Below are 16,747 nucleotides of genomic sequence, written 5' to 3'. Positions count from 1 at the left end.
GGAGAAGCCACCTCCTGGAGCAGGGTTAGGGCTTGGGTCAGTGGGTTCTCAAAACTCCCACTTCCCTCTCACAACGGGGCTATGGGGGGGGGGGGGGGGGGGGGCGGGGCGGGAAGTAAATCAATCGACAGATCAGTGATCAGTGAGTGCAGTGAGTTCCAGGAAAAGCCCAGCAACCAGGGGGATCCTTGTCCCTCCAGGCCACTAGACCTTCGGTGTTAGACGGGGCGGACAACAATTTCACATTTCCTTTCTCCAAGGTCTGCAGATTCTGGGACTAACCAAAAGTCGCTAATTTCCGTGGTCTTATAAGATGAGGCCATATAAATCAAAAGCTGCTTGCTAGGCTAACAAGTACCACGCTTTAAAAAAAAAAAAAGTTACAAAGAGAGTTGCTGTTTTCTAAACTCAGTGAGCCAGGTGTAGACACGTCGGCGTGGTGCATGAGTTGTAGACTAACGTTGGTACTGCACATGTATACCCAATATATACAGACACAAACGCACGGATATACAGTAACACGCAAACCTACATACAGCCATCCAAAGGCACAATCAGGAAAAGCAAAGCACATAACTATACTCAGATTTACATACTCAGGCACACATACTTCCCTACACAGGCTGAGCATAGATACATATCCATCACTCGCATACATACATGCGAACACTCAGGAGTAGAACCCTCTCCATAAATAGGCACACTGCCACCGAGAACACCTAGTTAGATGCACTGTGCACACCACGAATCACACACATACACAAAGCCTATCCAGACACAGATGGATGCACGTCCGTGCCCAGACTCGGAGAGGTGAGCCCCGCACACGCGTTGAGAGTATCCAGGGCTATGAGAACCGAACTGCTAGTTACTTCCTTAACCCAGCTGGTAGTCCCAGGGACTTTGGATTGTGGCAACTGGGGGACGGCTCCGGAAGGGGAAGAATTTAAAGCGCGATGTTGTGGCCACTGCAGCCGCAAGGGCCAGGACTCAGAACTCTTGTTCTCGTCTGTCCAGCTTACAAGTAAATACCGAATCGCGCGGCTCCCGGGATCAGCCACAATCCGCCCCTTTCAACAAAAGAAACCATACAAGCCCCTGGCAGCGACCAAAGGCGGCTGGGGCTCCGCCTGGCAGGGCCCGCCGGAGCTTTGCAAGCCCAGGCCCCGAAGCCTGTTGGGAAGAGGCCAGTGCTGGGGGTTGGGGAGCCCTCGGACCTGACGGTAGCCTAGCTTGCGCTCCGGGAGCAAAGCTCCCGCCTCCGCACCCCTGGAGGTGCTGCCCACTAGCAACCCTCCTGGGTGTAGGGTGTAGAGATTTGACCCGAATCGATTTCAATGCCAAATTTAAACATCCGTTATCCTTGCCCTGGCTCACTAGATCCAACTTCAGTAGATTCAGGGCCTCGGCTCATGAAAGTCCCTGAGAAGTTAGTTGGCCTTCCGGGAGAGATGTCCGGTCCGCCCTCTGGAGCTACTTTGGTAATGTCCTGGTGTCCCAGGAGGTAGAAAAGAAGGCCCCTTCTCCAGAACAGGAGCTGTCCCTCCAATGGATGAATTCGATTCCTTGCTCAGTCCTTAATTCCCCAATTAAAAAAAAAAAAAAGGTCACCGCATTGGAAATATAGCTCCATCTATAGATAAATGTAATCGGTCTCTAGCCCACACCTCTCCCTCCGCAACCTGCGCACGGACACAGACCACGAGATAACATCTCCCAAATATTTATATTCCACGTTGCGTGGCATCTTGCGTCCACATTAGACGCTCTAATCCGGCCACTTTAAATAGATGAATTAATAAAGCAAACGAGGGCCTAATAAGCTGACTGTCCCGGCTGTAAGGCGGGGGGAGCGGCGGGAAAGTGCGCCAAATTTGTTTGCTGTGGATCAAGGCGAGCCGCCTCTGCTCCACTGTCTTTATCTTAATTCCGACTTGAAAAGATATAATTATCTAGTTTGAACAGAGCTGCTATCAAATCCTTCTTTAGGCAGGGAAGGGGGGCGTTGGAGTGGATTGCGGCTTTCTGAGCCGCTCCGTGCAGCCGGAGATAGCGAGTAATGAAGTTGTGGAGGCCCGAGATACAAAGGGCATTAACCTCATTAGCATGAAACCTTTTCTTCTAACCATTGTGGGACCCTTTCAGCCTCCTAATCCCCCCATTTTCAAAGCTCGGTTTGTAATAAAGCTTTTAGGGTTTTTTTTTTTTTTCAAAGCTAGTAGTATTCTCTGAAGATTGTATTGCTGTTACGCTACATAGGACTTTAAAAAAAAATCTTTCCCCCCTTTCCTTGGGGTAAAAAAAAAAAAGTATATGGTTCCTACAGAAATAAGTCTTTTATCAAGATGGGAAACACTTTCTGGGAAGACCAGTCTGCTGTTTCACAGAAATCTGCTTAATGTACGAGATATTTGCATCTTTTTGAAGTATCACTCAAATACAATTCAAAGGCAACTTTGAGTAGTGAGTGAGATGCTGTAGGTGGATGCTGAGGTTGATTCTTTGGGGAGGGATTGGGATCGAAATGCGTTTAGGGACACTTGGAGGGTGCCCTGGGGACGCCGTCTGGGTCTCGAGTTCCTCGATCCACGGAAGAAGAGGCGGCAGCGCGTGCGCGGGAGGTCCTGAAACCTCCTGCCCCTCAGCAACCCCAAGTGTGGGTTAGGCAGAGCTCTGAAGGGCGTGCAGAATAAGATATCCTCAGCTCTGGCCTCCCACGACCAAACCAGGGCCCCCCACCTTTGCCAAAGTCCCAGGACTAATGGTCACTCACAAGGTTCAACGTTCGTGATTTTTCTTTGGGAGGGGGGAGTGAAGAGAGAGAGAGACAGAACAAGAGCCAGAAAAAAATCACAATTTAAGGGGATGGGGGAGGAGGAAGAAGAGGAAAGAACATTCTCCATCCTGCCCTATAGTGCCCACACGTGCATGGAATTCCTAATCTTAACTTTTCTAAGGCAGAGTATTTAACAAAGCTTGTATTTTTGCAATGCATTGTAACTTCGCCTTATCACAGTGTAAAGGGTAGTGAGATTGTCCTAAATTATGTCCAACTAGCCCCCCTGGATCCATGGATTAAGAGATTAAAGGAAACCACTGGGCAGTGCCTCCTCTTTCCCCTTCATATTCCTGGTATGATAATTGCTTAAACTGATTTGCACTTTCACAAAAGCTCGCAGGACGCTTTGTAGCTCTAACAGAGCAGACGAGGTTTCTCTATCAATGGAAATAAAACTGATTCATGCAGCCTATCAGGATAAAGAGCGAATGAAGCATGTAAAAAACAACTGCGGACCCCCAGGAAAAAAAAAAAGCTCGTTTCCTCCGAGAGACTAGTTACAACTTTTCTTTAACGCTAAGAGCAGGTTTCTTAGAATCCATGCCTTATAAGGCAGTTGAGACGCCCTCTCCACGCCCCATCACCTCTGACAGATTTGACCCAGAGAAAGAAAATTTTAGACGCATTTGGTGTCATGGGTTTAAAGTCAGAAAAAAAGTTGAAAGTCCAAGTGTCCGGGACTTTAAATGTTGGCTCATTGTTCTCGATGATCAATACCGTGAGATCTCACTAACGTTATCTCTCTGTACCTATACAGATTTATTGCTTTTAGAACTTGAGGCAAGAGGGTCTGAGAAAGTTAAATCAATAGTTTTCGAAAGTTTTCTAACCTAAGAAAGAACCCACCTATTCAGATAGGACGGTTTTGCTCTAGGATTTGATTACAGAAATTTTAACTACAGAGAGAACTTTCCTGAAAGAGCTGTTTCGAACAAATCCTTTTCCCCCATCCCCCATTCCCTACTCCTCTCCCTAAAAAGAAAAAGGACCAGAGGCTGAAACGTCCAGCTGCCACTTGAAGTCCAAAGTTTCTCAAGTCCCCAAGAGTAATAAATACATATATACGCACACATACATAATATATACATATGTGTATATGGACAGGATGTCCCCAAAGTCTCAGTGCTGCTTTAAGCTATTTCCTTTTTGCTTAAAGCAGCACTAAGACTTTTGGGACACTGTATATGTGTACATATATGTATGTGTATACTTCTTTTAAAAATCCGCTTCAATTTTCGAAAACTACTATTCTGCGGGCATATTGATAAATCTTTATTGACAAAATATTGACATTGACATACTTCTTGGAAGTATATAGTGTGTTAGAATTCTAACAAATTAACACAAAACACAAAAATATTTACATTCTGGTATAGAAGACATTAAGGAACCATTTGTCACTCTTTAGTAGCTCTAGGATCTTGGAATATAAACTCAGTGCTTGAAAACTCGCCGCCCGATATTTGCCACACTCAGCATCAATCCCTCTACAGTCCTTGAGTTTGGGTTTTGTTTTCTTTTTTGTTTTTTGCATTTTAAAGAAGTTTTGAATAACCACTTCGAATGGTTGAATTCTGCCAATTTCTCCAACTACCAAAGTTTAAATTCTCCCGTGTTTTAAGCTTCAAGATGGTCGGAAAGGGAATGTCAAAAAATTAAAAAAAAAAAACACACACCAGGATTTAATTTTTTTTCCAGCAAAAGTAAAGATTCTCTCCTTCACCCTCCCCCCACTACCCCAACCCCCTTTCCAGCCTCTCCCTCCCCTCTCTTCTCTTTTTTTCTCTTTAGAGGACCACTATTGGTGAACGGCTACTTCATTTAGCTGTCACAATCACTTTGACTCAGAAGTTATCAATAAATGTTTACAGACTGTACATTTCTCATAAAAATAGAAATTAAAAAGCACACAGACCTGTCTTAAAAAGGAAAAAAGTTACAATTCAATTTCTGTCTTTAGACACCGTTTGCCCAACAACTGGTACATGCAATTCAAGTTTCTGAAATAGGTGTAGGGTTTGGGCTGGATCTGGAATTGCGATTGTTATTATCACTATTATTATTTTTAAAGAGTGGAAAACTTCGAAGTGCAAAAAATGTCTTGTGCCTGGTTGGTTATTTTTATCATAATTATTATCATTATCATTTTTTAAAGTGGACTGCAATAAACAGAATACCTGTCAATCATCTTGTCTCGATGGTTTGGCTTTTGATTGACAGCTTCCCTTGTCAGAGCCGGGTCGGCCATGCCACATTTTGAACCTCTCTCTCTCCCTCTCATCTCTCTCTCTCTTTCTTCTCTCTCTCTCTCTCTCTCTCTCTCTCTCTCTCTCTCTCTCTCTCTCTCTCTCTCTCTCTCTCTCTCTCCCTTTCTCTCTCTCTCTCTCTGTTGCCTTGCTAGACGAGAATTGCATGTTGATGAAGGAGCCTTCTCCTCAGTCTCCACTCTGCCTTGGGTTGTGATCCTTAACACTTCCTGCTGGAAAGTTTCTAAGTGCCACCTTCCCTCTTTCTCTTTGTGTGTTTGTGGTTTGTTGGATTTTGCTTGCTTGTTTTTATTCTTCTCCTTTTTCTGTCTCTGTTATGTGTCGATTTTGTTTGTGTGGGGTTTTGTTTTTGTTTTTGTTTTTTTGTTTTTAATCGTCTGATGTGACGTCTATTTCCTCTGGACTAGCCTGTTTGGTAGCGATTCTCCATCGGTTAATATGATGCGTCCCTTTTTTCTTCTGTTGTGAATCCGAACCCTCTTCCTCTAGCTTCTGACGTTTAAACTTCGTTCTTCTGTTCTGAAACCATACTTTTACCTACAGCAGGAAGCAGAGAATGGTGGGTTAGTTTCCCTTTTGTAGCCTGGTGGTAATCTGTCCCTTTCCCTTTAAATAGAGATTACAAAGATAAATTTAAAACAGGTACCTACCTGTTAGGTTATTTTTTTTTTAAGAGAGAGAGAGAGAGAGAGAGAGAGAGAGAGAGAGAGAGAGAGAGAGAGAGAGAGAGAGAGAGATTTTTTCCCTTTTCTCACCCTTAGGGGTGAAACTCTAGAGTAACAATAACTTGGCTCCCTCACCCTGGGGACACCTGAGGAAAAGGCGACTTCGGCCTGTTTCCAGCTCAGTGCTGACACAGAGGGGATGGGACTGGACAGCGCCCCCCTTTCCAGCTACTCTGATTTCTCTATTGTCAGTAAAGCTTTCCTGCACAACAGTTAAAGCATTCTGCAGCTCAGGGTGCTTCCGCTACTGGGTGCTGAAAAGTAACCCCTGGACATCACGCCTTCAAAAATATGAAACGGTTTTTTTTTTTTAATTAAAGGGGGAAAAAAAGAATAAAAATGTATAAGCTAGAAACCCCGCTGCTCTTCTTCCTTTCAAGAGTTCAATATGCTTTTTATTATTTTCTCCACATTTGGACGCTGAACCCTAAATATAGGTTCAGCTGCTTAGCATAGGCCTGAGGTCACTATTTTTAGATTTCTCTTCATTTTGGTCTTTTTTCTCCCTTTGAAGAGAAGTTGATCAGGTGAGTCAGCGGTGAGAACGGTGAGCGAACTGGGGGAGCGGGCCCCCAAGTTTCAGATCCAAAGGAGCCTTTTCATGAAAAGTGGTTCAAAAGTGAAAGCATTCAGAAGGCTGAGAGAGAGAGAGAGAGAGAGAGAGAGAGAGAGAGAGAGAGAGAGAGAGAGAGAGAGAAGGAAAGGGAAGGGAAGAATGTCACTCAGCAGAAGCAATATGTAGGTTCAGGCCCTGGTGACACCTTGTTATTCGGGTCTGTTCGATATAGCAGCTCCCCTGTTCCTATGAGAGGTTTCAGGATGTCTCTCCTTTTGTAACCAGTGAAATTCAAGATGCAAGTTGCTCGAAAGCTTGAGAACTCGAGGCCAGAACAAATCAGACTCGATGGCCCCTCATCTCATCTGAGGAGACTGGGAAATAGGTTCCGAATCAAACCCAAATGATTGAAAACATGCCTGGGGCCCCTCCGCTGTTTGCTCTTCAGACAGACTAAGGCAGGATCAATCCAGAAGTTCGTAACCTGTAAAACTGGGACAGGCTCTGGGAAAATGAAGACCATAAACGTCTTCTCACCTCCTGTTGTTCTCACCATTAGCATCATCATCACCTACACCATTATCTGAGTCTCTGATCTAAACTCTGGTTGGGTGTAGGAGCACAGGATATCTAGCCAAGACTCCTGCAAACTCAGCTCGAGCAACAGCCGCAGTGCCATGAAATCGCCTCGGTTTTAAGCTTTCTCACTGCCTCCTTCGAGCCTAGCCCCATCGAGACCAGTCCCCTAGCCCTCTCTCCCCGCATTTTCATATTCCCCAAAAGTCTCCCATTAAAAAGCTGAGCGGGAACAAGGGTGAGTTTAATTTGCTTTTAGTTTGCTAATTGAGGGGGAGGATGGTTCATTTCTCCACGCTGCTCTCCAAAGGGAGCCCGTTTGTCGAGATCGGGGGGTTGACACCAAGACAAAAGACTCCAACCAGCGTCGGAATCAGGCTGGACAAAGACCACCTTAAATACAGCTTTCTAGGGGGAAATAAGCCGGAGCTGTTCCTTGTTCCGAAAACCTCATAAAAGTGGAGATCCCCTGTTCTGTTTTGTCCGGGGGACATTTTAAAACAAAAGCCTCAACCTCTTATCGTCTCAAAAAAAAAAAAGTGTTACAACTTAATCCGCCCAGAAAACGTTACTGTTTACGAGAACTTTGAACTAGCCTAGTGGTTCTATAGTACAGTACAGCTTACTGTAGTTGGCCCCCGCCTCCTGCCCAGGCCCAACCCCCAGCCCCGTCCCAGCCTGGACAGCAACTAGCCTCACCCCCCCCCCCCCCCGCCCCCGCCCCGGGCCCAGGGTCTATGAAGGCGGGGAGGAGGAAAGGGGGGGAAGAGAAGAGAGCTCCCTCTCTCTCCATTAAGAAAATGGGGGAGGGGGTAAATGATATAAACAGCAGAACCCCCAGCAGCCGCCGCAGTTGGGGCGAGAAACCACTCAAATGGCCCCACTCAGGCGGATGGCGTCTCTTCCACCTGGGAGCTGGATCCTTGATAGGTAACACGTTTCCAGAGCTGTAAGTACCCGAAAGGGCCATACAGTGTGGAGAGAATTGTCAGGGCAGAAAAACCATTGGTCAGTTAAGAGAAGCAGTGGGGGGCAGATCACTGCTCTTCTACACAACCAGAACTAAACAAACAAACAAACAAACCCTAAGCTATCGTACTTAAATAAGAAGCAACTCACACTTCCTGGACTTTCTATATTTAACCACTATTGAATTAGTGTGGATGCCTAGGCCACATGAAACTGCGCTTTCTCCTCTCTTTCTCCCTTTACTTACTCTCCAAGGCTACTAGTGTCCTCCTACTCTCCTCTCCGAAAGGGAGATGCTCTCTCCTCGAACCCAAAAGGGTCCGTTGCCATTAACGCCAAAGCCATCCTATCGGAGCCATCTCTTCCTCCCCTGCCCCTTCCCCAATTAGTTGCCCTGCACACTCCACCACCCCGATCCATGCCCCCGATAGGCAAAGCTTTCCTCTGCCGACTGAGTGGAGTAATCTGTCTGTGATGTAAATAACTGCCATGCTGGGCTCCGGAAAGGAGTTGAAAACCCATTTGTTACGCTGCCTCCTGCAAACGCAACCTCTGGTTACCCAGATGAACTAACCATTCCTCTGTGGCCTATTCTCTTCTAGCCCCAGTCAGCCTCAATCTTCTTACAATCTCGTGCTTTCTTACTAGCTTTCCAGGGACTGGTACAGCTAGGCCAGTGGAGGAGGGGAAATGGGGGGGAAAGGATTCAACACTCTGCCCTAATTACTAGATTTAAAATAAATAAATACAAAGCAAAACCCTCTCTAACCAATCTCTCTGGGTTCCAACGCTCACTTCGACGCCCCGCAAACCACGAAAGTCACTAATCTTCCCTAGTGGAGCGAAATCAAACGAGGCCCTTACTCCCAAAGCCTTAAACAAACAAACACAACAAAAACTAAATAAACCATTTTTTAAACAAGGTGAAAAGAAAAGCATTTTTGACCCGTGAGGCAGTCCAGATTGTCCAAACTCCAAGCTGCCTAAATGTGATCACCGGTTCATCCCAAGTCTGGATCTCATTTTTCTTCTTAGTAAAATGAGGCGGTTGAACTAAAGATCTCTGAGATTCCACAGCCTTACCGCCTGGCTCAGTGCACCTCCCACGCTACCCAATAGAAATTCCACTGAGGTTCCTTGATGTCCCCTCTGAGTGCCGACTTTTTTTTCTAGCGACTTTATTTTAGAGAAGCTGGGTTCACTCAGAGCCATTTGAGACACACAAACCCGTAGAACTACCTGGGGCGGGGAGGACAGAGCAGGTCTGTCCCTTCTCTTTTCTGGCCCCCATTCTAGCCTTCTCAATTAGACCTCTGCCCCAGGGATTTCCTGAGCACCACGGATCGACCACTTCCTTGGCAAGTGGGACTTCGATACGTCCTCTCTTACCTGAGTTTCCGTGAGGCTGAGGCTGTGGGCCAGCTGTTTCCTCTCCGCTCCCACCACATAGTGATTCTTCTCAAAGGCATGTTCCAGTCTCAGTAATTGGGACGGGGAAAAGGCTGTACGGATCCGTTTGGGCTTTCGGGCCAGGGCATTGTGCAAAAGGAAGCTTTCCGGGCTCGTTTCATTTCCTGAGGGGTAGGGAAGAGCAGAGCTTGAATTGGGAATCCAGGCTTCGTCCCCTTACCCCTCCCCAGGCGTTACTGCCACCAAACCAGAATGGGCTTCGAGGGGACCAAGTAGCCTTTTCCCTAAAGTCGGGGAGACAACTCTCCCCTTCTCATCCCACCACTCCCCCTCGCCCCCCACCCCCCAAATAAAACAAGTGTTTCATTGGATCAAGGAGTTCTGAAAGAAGAGAAAATAGAAAGAGGGGGGAAAGACCTACAGCAGCTCTCTCAGAGCAAAACTGTAATAATCGGGTTATTAGAAGTAAGGATTACGATAAATAATTGACGATCCTTCCTGGGGGCAGGGGAAGGAAGAGGAGAGGAATATCTTGTAACTCGAGTCATCTTTTAAAAGTCAGAATAAAACCAGCTGGCTCAAGGAGGCCCACTCCTATTCTTTCTAGTGCAGCAGCACCGCCAAAGTGCCCGACCGGAAACAGCCCGCAACCGGGCTCCATCTGGCTCAGAACTGGGACCTAACTTGACGAACCTACCCAGTTTCTACAGGTGAGAAAGGGGGGTACACTACCACCAAACTCCACTCAGCTCTCAACGCATCCCCGTCCCCAACTTCCTACAAAACCCTCGGGTTTCGGCCTAGTATGCTACTCAGCTCGGTCCCAGCCCAAAGCCCGGCTCAGGAGGACAGGGTCTGGCTGGTTCAGATTGTCCGAGTTTCGGCCAAAGCCAAAGTTACAGCCGAAGCCTGCTGTGCTCCTAGAGCACTCAGCTCGCCTGCTCACTACCTTTGACCTGCCCCATTTCTTCCCTCGTTTCTCAACTTGTCATACCGGTCAAGAAGAGGAAAAAGAACTATGGCCCCAGAGTCTGGTGCCCCCATCCAGAGAAGGAGCTGGGTGGTATATTTTCCCCCCCGATTTAACTTCCTCGCTAGAGCTGGAAAAGCAGCAAGCTGAGATTTCCATATTTTCTGACTACGGTTCGAATTTTTATTATTTATTATTTTTATTATTAGCATTTAGGATAGTGGGGGAGGGGGAAAAGAAGAGATAATCTATCGTTGCACCCGGGGAGGAAATTTTAAATTTTATCTTAGCAGCCTGCTGGGACTATCCTTTCTCCTAGATGAAGTATTTCTTTCGGTTCCCCATTTCCAGAGACCGGGAGAAATCATTATTGTGATTGAAAGCTTGTGTCATTTTATTTTGTGAATATTAATCCGTTTGCAAGGTCTATCCTTTGGAGGGTTCCAGGTTATTTCTCCAAGTAAGGAGGGAAAATCTTAAACTTTACTAGGAGATCCGTGGAAAGTAGTGGTGAGAGATCTCAGTAAGAACGGTAAACCCAAGCCCAAAGCACACAAAACGAAAAGCTACAAACAAACCCACACTCAATGGTCAAGTTCAGACAGAGTTTGGGAGATCTCGGGTCATTTTTTTTTAAAGGGAAAATATGCATATAGTGGGTGAAGGGGAAGGATTCCCCTCCTTTATCTCCAACCTTTAGTGGGGACATTAAGGGTTAATCAACGGCCAGCTGGGTTTTGATCGACTGCTCTCAAAAGTGGCTGTTTTCCCTCATCTGATTACTTATTACTCCTGTACCTAAACCCTTTCGCCTCGGTTGAGGTCTCGCTCTCTCTTCCTCCGGGGGAAAAAATGAGAGTGAAAGAGAGGGAGACGAAATTGTAAAAAACCAACCAAACAGCCTTCACTAGCCCTTATCTTCCAACTGGGTTAATTTCTTTTAAAGAAAGAAAAGCAATAAACTTGACCAAACCCGCCTTTCTGCAGTGGCTCCAGGGCGCTGTAATTTACGTGGTCGTCAACAGCCAGAAAAGGAGATGATTCCACCCTTATCTATTTCCAGTTCCCTCCCTCCATCCCTAAAAATCTAAATAAAATAAAATGTCTTTGTGGACGGGTGGTTGAGAATCCACTCCAAGATGCCATGAGACTCTCTGGCCAGGGTGATAGGGAGGTGGTCAAACTGCGACTGAAGGAGGTGTGGCGTGCAAGGTAAAAGAGTCTAACGAAACCGAGGCAAAAGTAGCCGTCTCAGTCGAGCGTGGCTACCTTATGAAGCAAAGGAAAGCATTAGGGAGAGGGAGGGTGAATGAAGAACAATCTGACTCGAAGTTTTTTCCTGGGTTTACCTTCACACAATGAACGCGGTGTTTTTTCTTCTCCAGTGCCCCCCAAGCGCCCCTCACTTTAAGTCCCTCTACAGACTGACAACTTCTCTGTCCTTCCCCTTCCCCTACAAGGGTCAATTTCGTTTTGGGGAGAGAAAGAGGAAAGCAGAAACGAAGCAGCTAGAACCTCTAGCTCTCTTTCTGCTTTTCATTCAGTGAGTACAACTTTCCTACTGCAAGACTTCCAAACCCGAGAGTCTGGATCCCAGAAAAACTGGAGGGATAAAATGCCAAAGCCTTTCAAAACGACGCATTCCCAATCTGGCTGTGCTCAGGCCGGGCTCTTGGGGAAGCCAGGGGGGTAGGGGAGCAGAAAAGGCAAGCAGGGACCCAGGCAACGTGGCACGTACCTTGAAATCTGTGGCCCAGATATCGGTACCTGTGGATAAGCCAGGGGTAGAACGTGGATGGGTCTCTCTGCTGCGAGGCGAAGAGGGGGTGGGGCGAGTGCGAGGAGGGCAGGGGGTGTGCAGCCAGGGCGTGCGGCGGCGGCACCGGGTGGACCGGCACGGCGGGATTGGGCGGGTGGGAGACGGCTTCTGCAAACACCAAGTCCGGGTTGGAGTAGACGCCCCTGCCGGCTGCCGTGTGGAAGCCGTTGAGGAAGGGGTTTATGGGGCTGGAGTTGGCATAGCTGAGAGCCGCCGGGCGGATGGGGTCCTCGGAGCGCGAGGCGGGTAGGGGGTTGTCCTTGGCCACCAGCGACTCGATGGTGAAACAGCGTTTGGGCGCTGGCTGGAACATGCTGCGCCGCCGAGCGAGTCCTAGGGGCTCCCCCGCTCCGGAGCGTCAGCAATGCGCTGGCTCCGACGCCGAGTTTCGGGGAGAAAAAAATGATATTTTGGTTGTGCTGTCGAAAGGAAAAAAGAAAAGGGGGGAGGGGGAGGGAGAGGAGAGGCAACGCAACTGGAAGAAGCCCGAGAATCTTGAACCAGAACGCACCCAAAGATGAGAGAAGAAAAAAAAAATCCTTCCAGAAGAGTTTGCAGACTGGGATGGGGAGGGGTATTTTTTTTTTGGCAAGGTAGCGTGGGGGGACCCAGAGCTGCGGGCAGAGAAAAGAAGGGGGAAAAAGTTTCTCGAGGGAGAAAAAAAAGTTTCCTCTCTTCTGCAAAAGGCGGGCAGGGCACCCTAAGTCCAAAGACAATCCATGGATGTACTCGGTTCTTCACAAGTTGTGCAAACGATTTGTTAGTTCATGAGCCTAATTAGTGCGGGGATCACATAAACAGCTTCCTCTGAAGCCTGGTAAATGGCTTGATGATTGGTCGCTATTACTCGCCTTGAGGTGGAAGGGGGGAGACTCTTTAAAGTGCGTCAGAGGGAGGCGAGCTGCTGGGAACCTGGAGGGCTGGATCCGGGCCCGGAGTGGAACGGAGTCGAGGGCTTCCTGAGCCGCTGCTCTTGCTCTCGTCGGCTCTGCTTCTTCTCCCAGCGCTTACCAAGGCGGCGGCAGCAGCAGTTTCTTCTCCTTCTCCTCCTCTTCCTCCTTCTTCGTCCCCTCCTCCTCTTCCTCCTCCTCCTCCTTCCCCACCTCCTCCTCTCTCTCCCCCGCCTCCTCCTCCACCTCTACCACCACTCCCTCCGGGGCGCCCAGGTCCCAGCAGAGTCCCCGCCGGGCGCTGCCGCCGCCACCATCCACAGCTTCCCCTCCCAACCCGAGCCAGCTGCCACGGGGGCAGGTAGGAGAGCACAGATTCCTCCCGCGCGCTCCGCGGCTTCTCATTCCAGACTTGAGCCCGGGGGAGGAGGGAGTGGGAAGCATGGGGAGGGCTAAAGGGGGCTGGCTTGGGGTGAGGGTGGGGGAAACTATTATATTTCTCCATCCCCCTCCCCCTCCTGAGGGCAAAAACTAAATGTTGTCTCCTAGGCGAAGAGTAAACTCTGAGAGCTGTCCCCTCCCTTTTTCTGCTACCCAGCTCCCTCCTTAACAAACTTGTGTTCCAAAGGGTCTCTTGGACCGAGAGGGTCTAAGAGAGCCTGCCCTGTAAGGTAGTTGGCAAATCGACACTATCGCACCCCCTTCAACGTGCAACCCAAGCCTACTGTTAGCTTATCCCTTCTCTTAATCAAGTCACACGACTTTTTTCCCCCCTCCTTAGTGGTGATTACCACCTCTACCCTTCACAAACACACTCCCTCCACCGTCACACAGACAAACGCTTCCTTTGAAAGGCCTGGGGAAAGGAGAGTCTGTATAGTGGAGGTAGATGCAGTTTGTGTCTTAGCGGTCATTATTATTATCTTTGTTAATAATGTTGTTGCTAATGCCATTTATTAAAGCATCCAGCACCATGCCTCACCCTGGATTGTTCATTGCTGTGTCTGGGAGAGAACCAGGAGCGGTGGGAGTGAGTTAAATCTCAGGCTTCAGTTGGGGAAAAGACTAGGAATGGTGAGAATGAGTTGGATCTCAGGCTCCAGACCTTGTCCGTATTTTCGAGTTTGCCTTTGGTTTTGGGATGATTTTAGGGCTGAGTTCCCTCATCCCCATTGGTTCGCGCCGAGGAATAATTATGATCACATCCCGAGGCTGCTGGCTGCAGCTTACTGTTTATTGGTAGTTAAAGATCTATTATCTATTCATCAGCCGCCTCTTTTTTCCTTTTTTTTTTTTTTTTTGCCAATTACATTCTTCTAAAGTGAAGTACCAGCAGGTATTTTTCACGTTTACAATTAATTATATAAAAAAAAAATCTGGCGTACTTTAAATCTATTACGCCGAGGCGGTGTAATTTATCTTAAGGACGCAGAAATGCTTGTGTTGAGTGAATAGGTTGCCGAGAAACCTGAGAGAAAGTACACCGGGAGGGGAAACGGGGAATGGGGGGAGACAGAAACAGAAGCTTCATGTACACATTTTTAGGAGGCGACAACAGAAAAACGCCGTGTCTAGATACACATTTCCTCTGAAAGTGATTATCTGAAGAGCTCTTTCTTTTGCCCAATAGGTGACCCCATACATCATCTCCCCCCGTTACATTTCCCCTCCTTTCTTTATTTTCATGTTTATAGACTTATTTTTGTTAGTGTTGGTATTGGGGGTAGAGCTGTCTTTGAAAATCCCTTCTGAAAATTGGACCATACATTTAGGTGGGACATTTAGGAACCGTCTTCTCTTAGGTATCCCAGCGCATTAGCGACTGTAATATCTTGTTAAAAAAAGTTCTTGCACACCCCACCCCTAACTTGGCGATTCCTTTACCCAGCACTGACTTGCAAATACACATATTGTACATATCCACTCATACACATTCACACACATATGTACATACCCACACTAGTAGATAAAAAGCAGTTGCTTAGAGATTCTGTAGTCACTTTTGGGTAAACCCCCCTCCCTCCCTCACTTTCCGGGTTTCATTCGTAGCACAAAGCGAGCAGAGCAGGGGTCGTGTCCTGGGTTTCACCCTTTGCCCAGGCTGCCCCTCCCCCAAGGGAGTTTGGCTGCACCTGGTGATTTCCTTGAGGGCCTGAGCTAACAGAAACCTGGGCCCAACTCCCTGGGATGGGGGACCTCGGCGAAGAAACCTCTAACTCGGATGGTTGTGTTGGTTGGAATGTGTGTTTGGGAGATGGGGGTAGAAAGAAGAGACTAGAAGACAGGTGTCAGGAAAACTGATTCCCCCAGACTCTTCTAAGAGGACGAAATCTCCCCTTCATATGCCTCCAACTAACTCCCTGCTCCAACCTTCATCCCACCCCACCATCCCTTGTCCAACAATCATATAGTTAAGAAGTCTTTTCAAATACACAAACTTCTCCAGTTTGGTTAGGAATAGTAAAGAGATTTACTGAAATCTCTGCGTGTGTGTGTAACTGTGTAAATATAAGTGTGCAGTGGTGGGAAAGAGGAGGGGTGGTGAAAAACGCTGTCCAAGCCCGGGTTATAAGAAGCAAATTAATAGCCGAAAGAATCTAAGTACTGGGATGAAGTGACGGTCCTGAGGGCATAAGTGGGACTCTTTCAACTCCGGATAGTTTTTGGAATCGAAAAGAAACACAGAACTTGGGCGTGTTGGTCCCACGAATTTAACCAGGTCCAGGGAAGATTAATCCAGAGAGCCAAGGCTGGGGACCCTGTGGAGTTAAGGAGTGTGTGTGGACTGAGAAGGATCGGAGGAAATCTTATTTGGAGAAAAGAAATGTTATATTCCCACCCCCTCCAGATTCACAGCCTGCCTACATGCAGTTATCCCGAGGGTCAGCGCCGCTAGCCATGGGTCCCCAGGCTCTGGAGTCGGGTTTTGGAAATTTCCAAACCATTTCTGGAGAGGTATAGCCTGGAATGTCAGACTCAGTGGCTCCCAGCTTCTGGGAAACTCATCGCTGGCCAGCACCAAGAGACTTAAATAAATTCAACTCGATGGGATCTGGAAGCCAGGCACCGGGGACTACCCCAAGGATGCTGGAACTCAAATAACCTTGGATATGTTTTTAATTATTGACGTGGAGTTAAGTTGGGAAGTGGGAATGATGGGTGTGCAATTAGAAAAGGTATTACTAAGAGTCAGAATCTGTAAGCATCCCCAGCCTTTCAAGCGGGAGGGAGCCGACACTGAAATGGCTTTTCTAAAATTCTCACCCCTGCACTGGAGAAGATCTCTGATACCCAGCTGGTCCTGTGGTGGAGCCATTGAGCTCCAGAAGAATGAACCCCAGAAAACCTTGCACCTTTGTTACTCTAACCTTCCCTGGATCACCCCACTTTCTGAACTTGAGGCGCAGTCATGATTTGAGTTTGAATTAGGGTAGGGTAAGAGAGAGGCAGGTATTAGTGACCGGAGCTGCATTTGCTCCTCTTGTCTCCAGCCCCCTCCCTTAAAAACATCCCAAAATGTTTTCCACAACTCTGAGGTCAGCAAGGATGGTGGTGGGAAGGGAGTTGTTTATAAATCACCCTCGGTCTTCTTTCCAAAGTGAATTATTCACCTTGGGCAAACCTGATGCAAAACTCACCCCAAAACGGCACAAATTTTCTGGTTTCGCTTTCCTCGATACGAGGCTTTGAGGCCGGCCCCTGAATGAGTGTGTGTGTGTGTGTGTG

At 47.7% G+C, this 16,747-nt stretch overlaps 1 protein-coding gene and 1 long non-coding RNA gene across 5 annotated transcripts in view; one reads left to right on the top strand and one right to left on the bottom strand.

Moving 5' to 3' along the window:
- Positions 1 to 4,087: 4,087 nt before the first annotated feature.
- EMX2 (empty spiracles homeobox 2) lies at positions 4,088 to 12,444 on the bottom strand. The gene is made up of 3 exons (XM_072623684.1): positions 12,051 to 12,444; positions 9,322 to 9,506; positions 4,088 to 5,643 (listed from the first exon to the last, which is right to left on the bottom strand). The coding sequence occupies exons 1-3, from the start codon at positions 12,442 to 12,444 to the stop codon at positions 5,476 to 5,478; spliced, it is 747 nt and encodes a 248-aa protein (XP_072479785.1). The 3' UTR covers positions 4,088 to 5,475.
- Positions 12,445 to 13,244: 800 nt separating this feature from the next.
- LOC140513768 (uncharacterized) overlaps positions 13,245 to 16,747 on the top strand; it is a 195,396-nt gene continuing 191,893 nt past the window's right edge. For 2 of the 4 annotated variants that reach the window (XR_011970326.1, XR_011970324.1), the window contains exon 1: positions 13,245 to 13,382. This is a non-coding gene — a long non-coding RNA (uncharacterized lncRNA). The remainder of the gene's footprint in view (positions 13,383 to 16,747) is intronic. The other 2 variants (XR_011970321.1, XR_011970330.1) reach the window with 2 other exon arrangements.

This window comes from Notamacropus eugenii, chromosome 1 (assembly GCF_028372415.1).
Source record: "Notamacropus eugenii isolate mMacEug1 chromosome 1, mMacEug1.pri_v2, whole genome shotgun sequence".
NCBI classification, from domain to species: Eukaryota; Metazoa; Chordata; class Mammalia; order Diprotodontia; family Macropodidae; genus Notamacropus; species Notamacropus eugenii.
This window is presented reverse-complemented; position numbering and strand designations above follow the sequence as displayed.

Excerpts from the sequence above, each read along its gene's own strand:
- EMX2 (XM_072623684.1), bottom strand. The coding sequence starts at position 12,444 with ATGTTCCAGCCAGCGCCCAAACGCTGTTTCACCATCGAGTCGCTGGTG. Across the intron at positions 9,507-12,050 it reads TCTGGGCCACAGATTTCAAG|GAAATGAAACGAGCCCGGAA; the intron begins GTACGTGCCACG and ends CCTACCCCTCAG. Across the intron at positions 5,644-9,321 it reads TCAGCCTCACGGAAACTCAG|GTAAAAGTATGGTTTCAGAA; the intron begins GTAAGAGAGGAC and ends TTCCTGCTGTAG.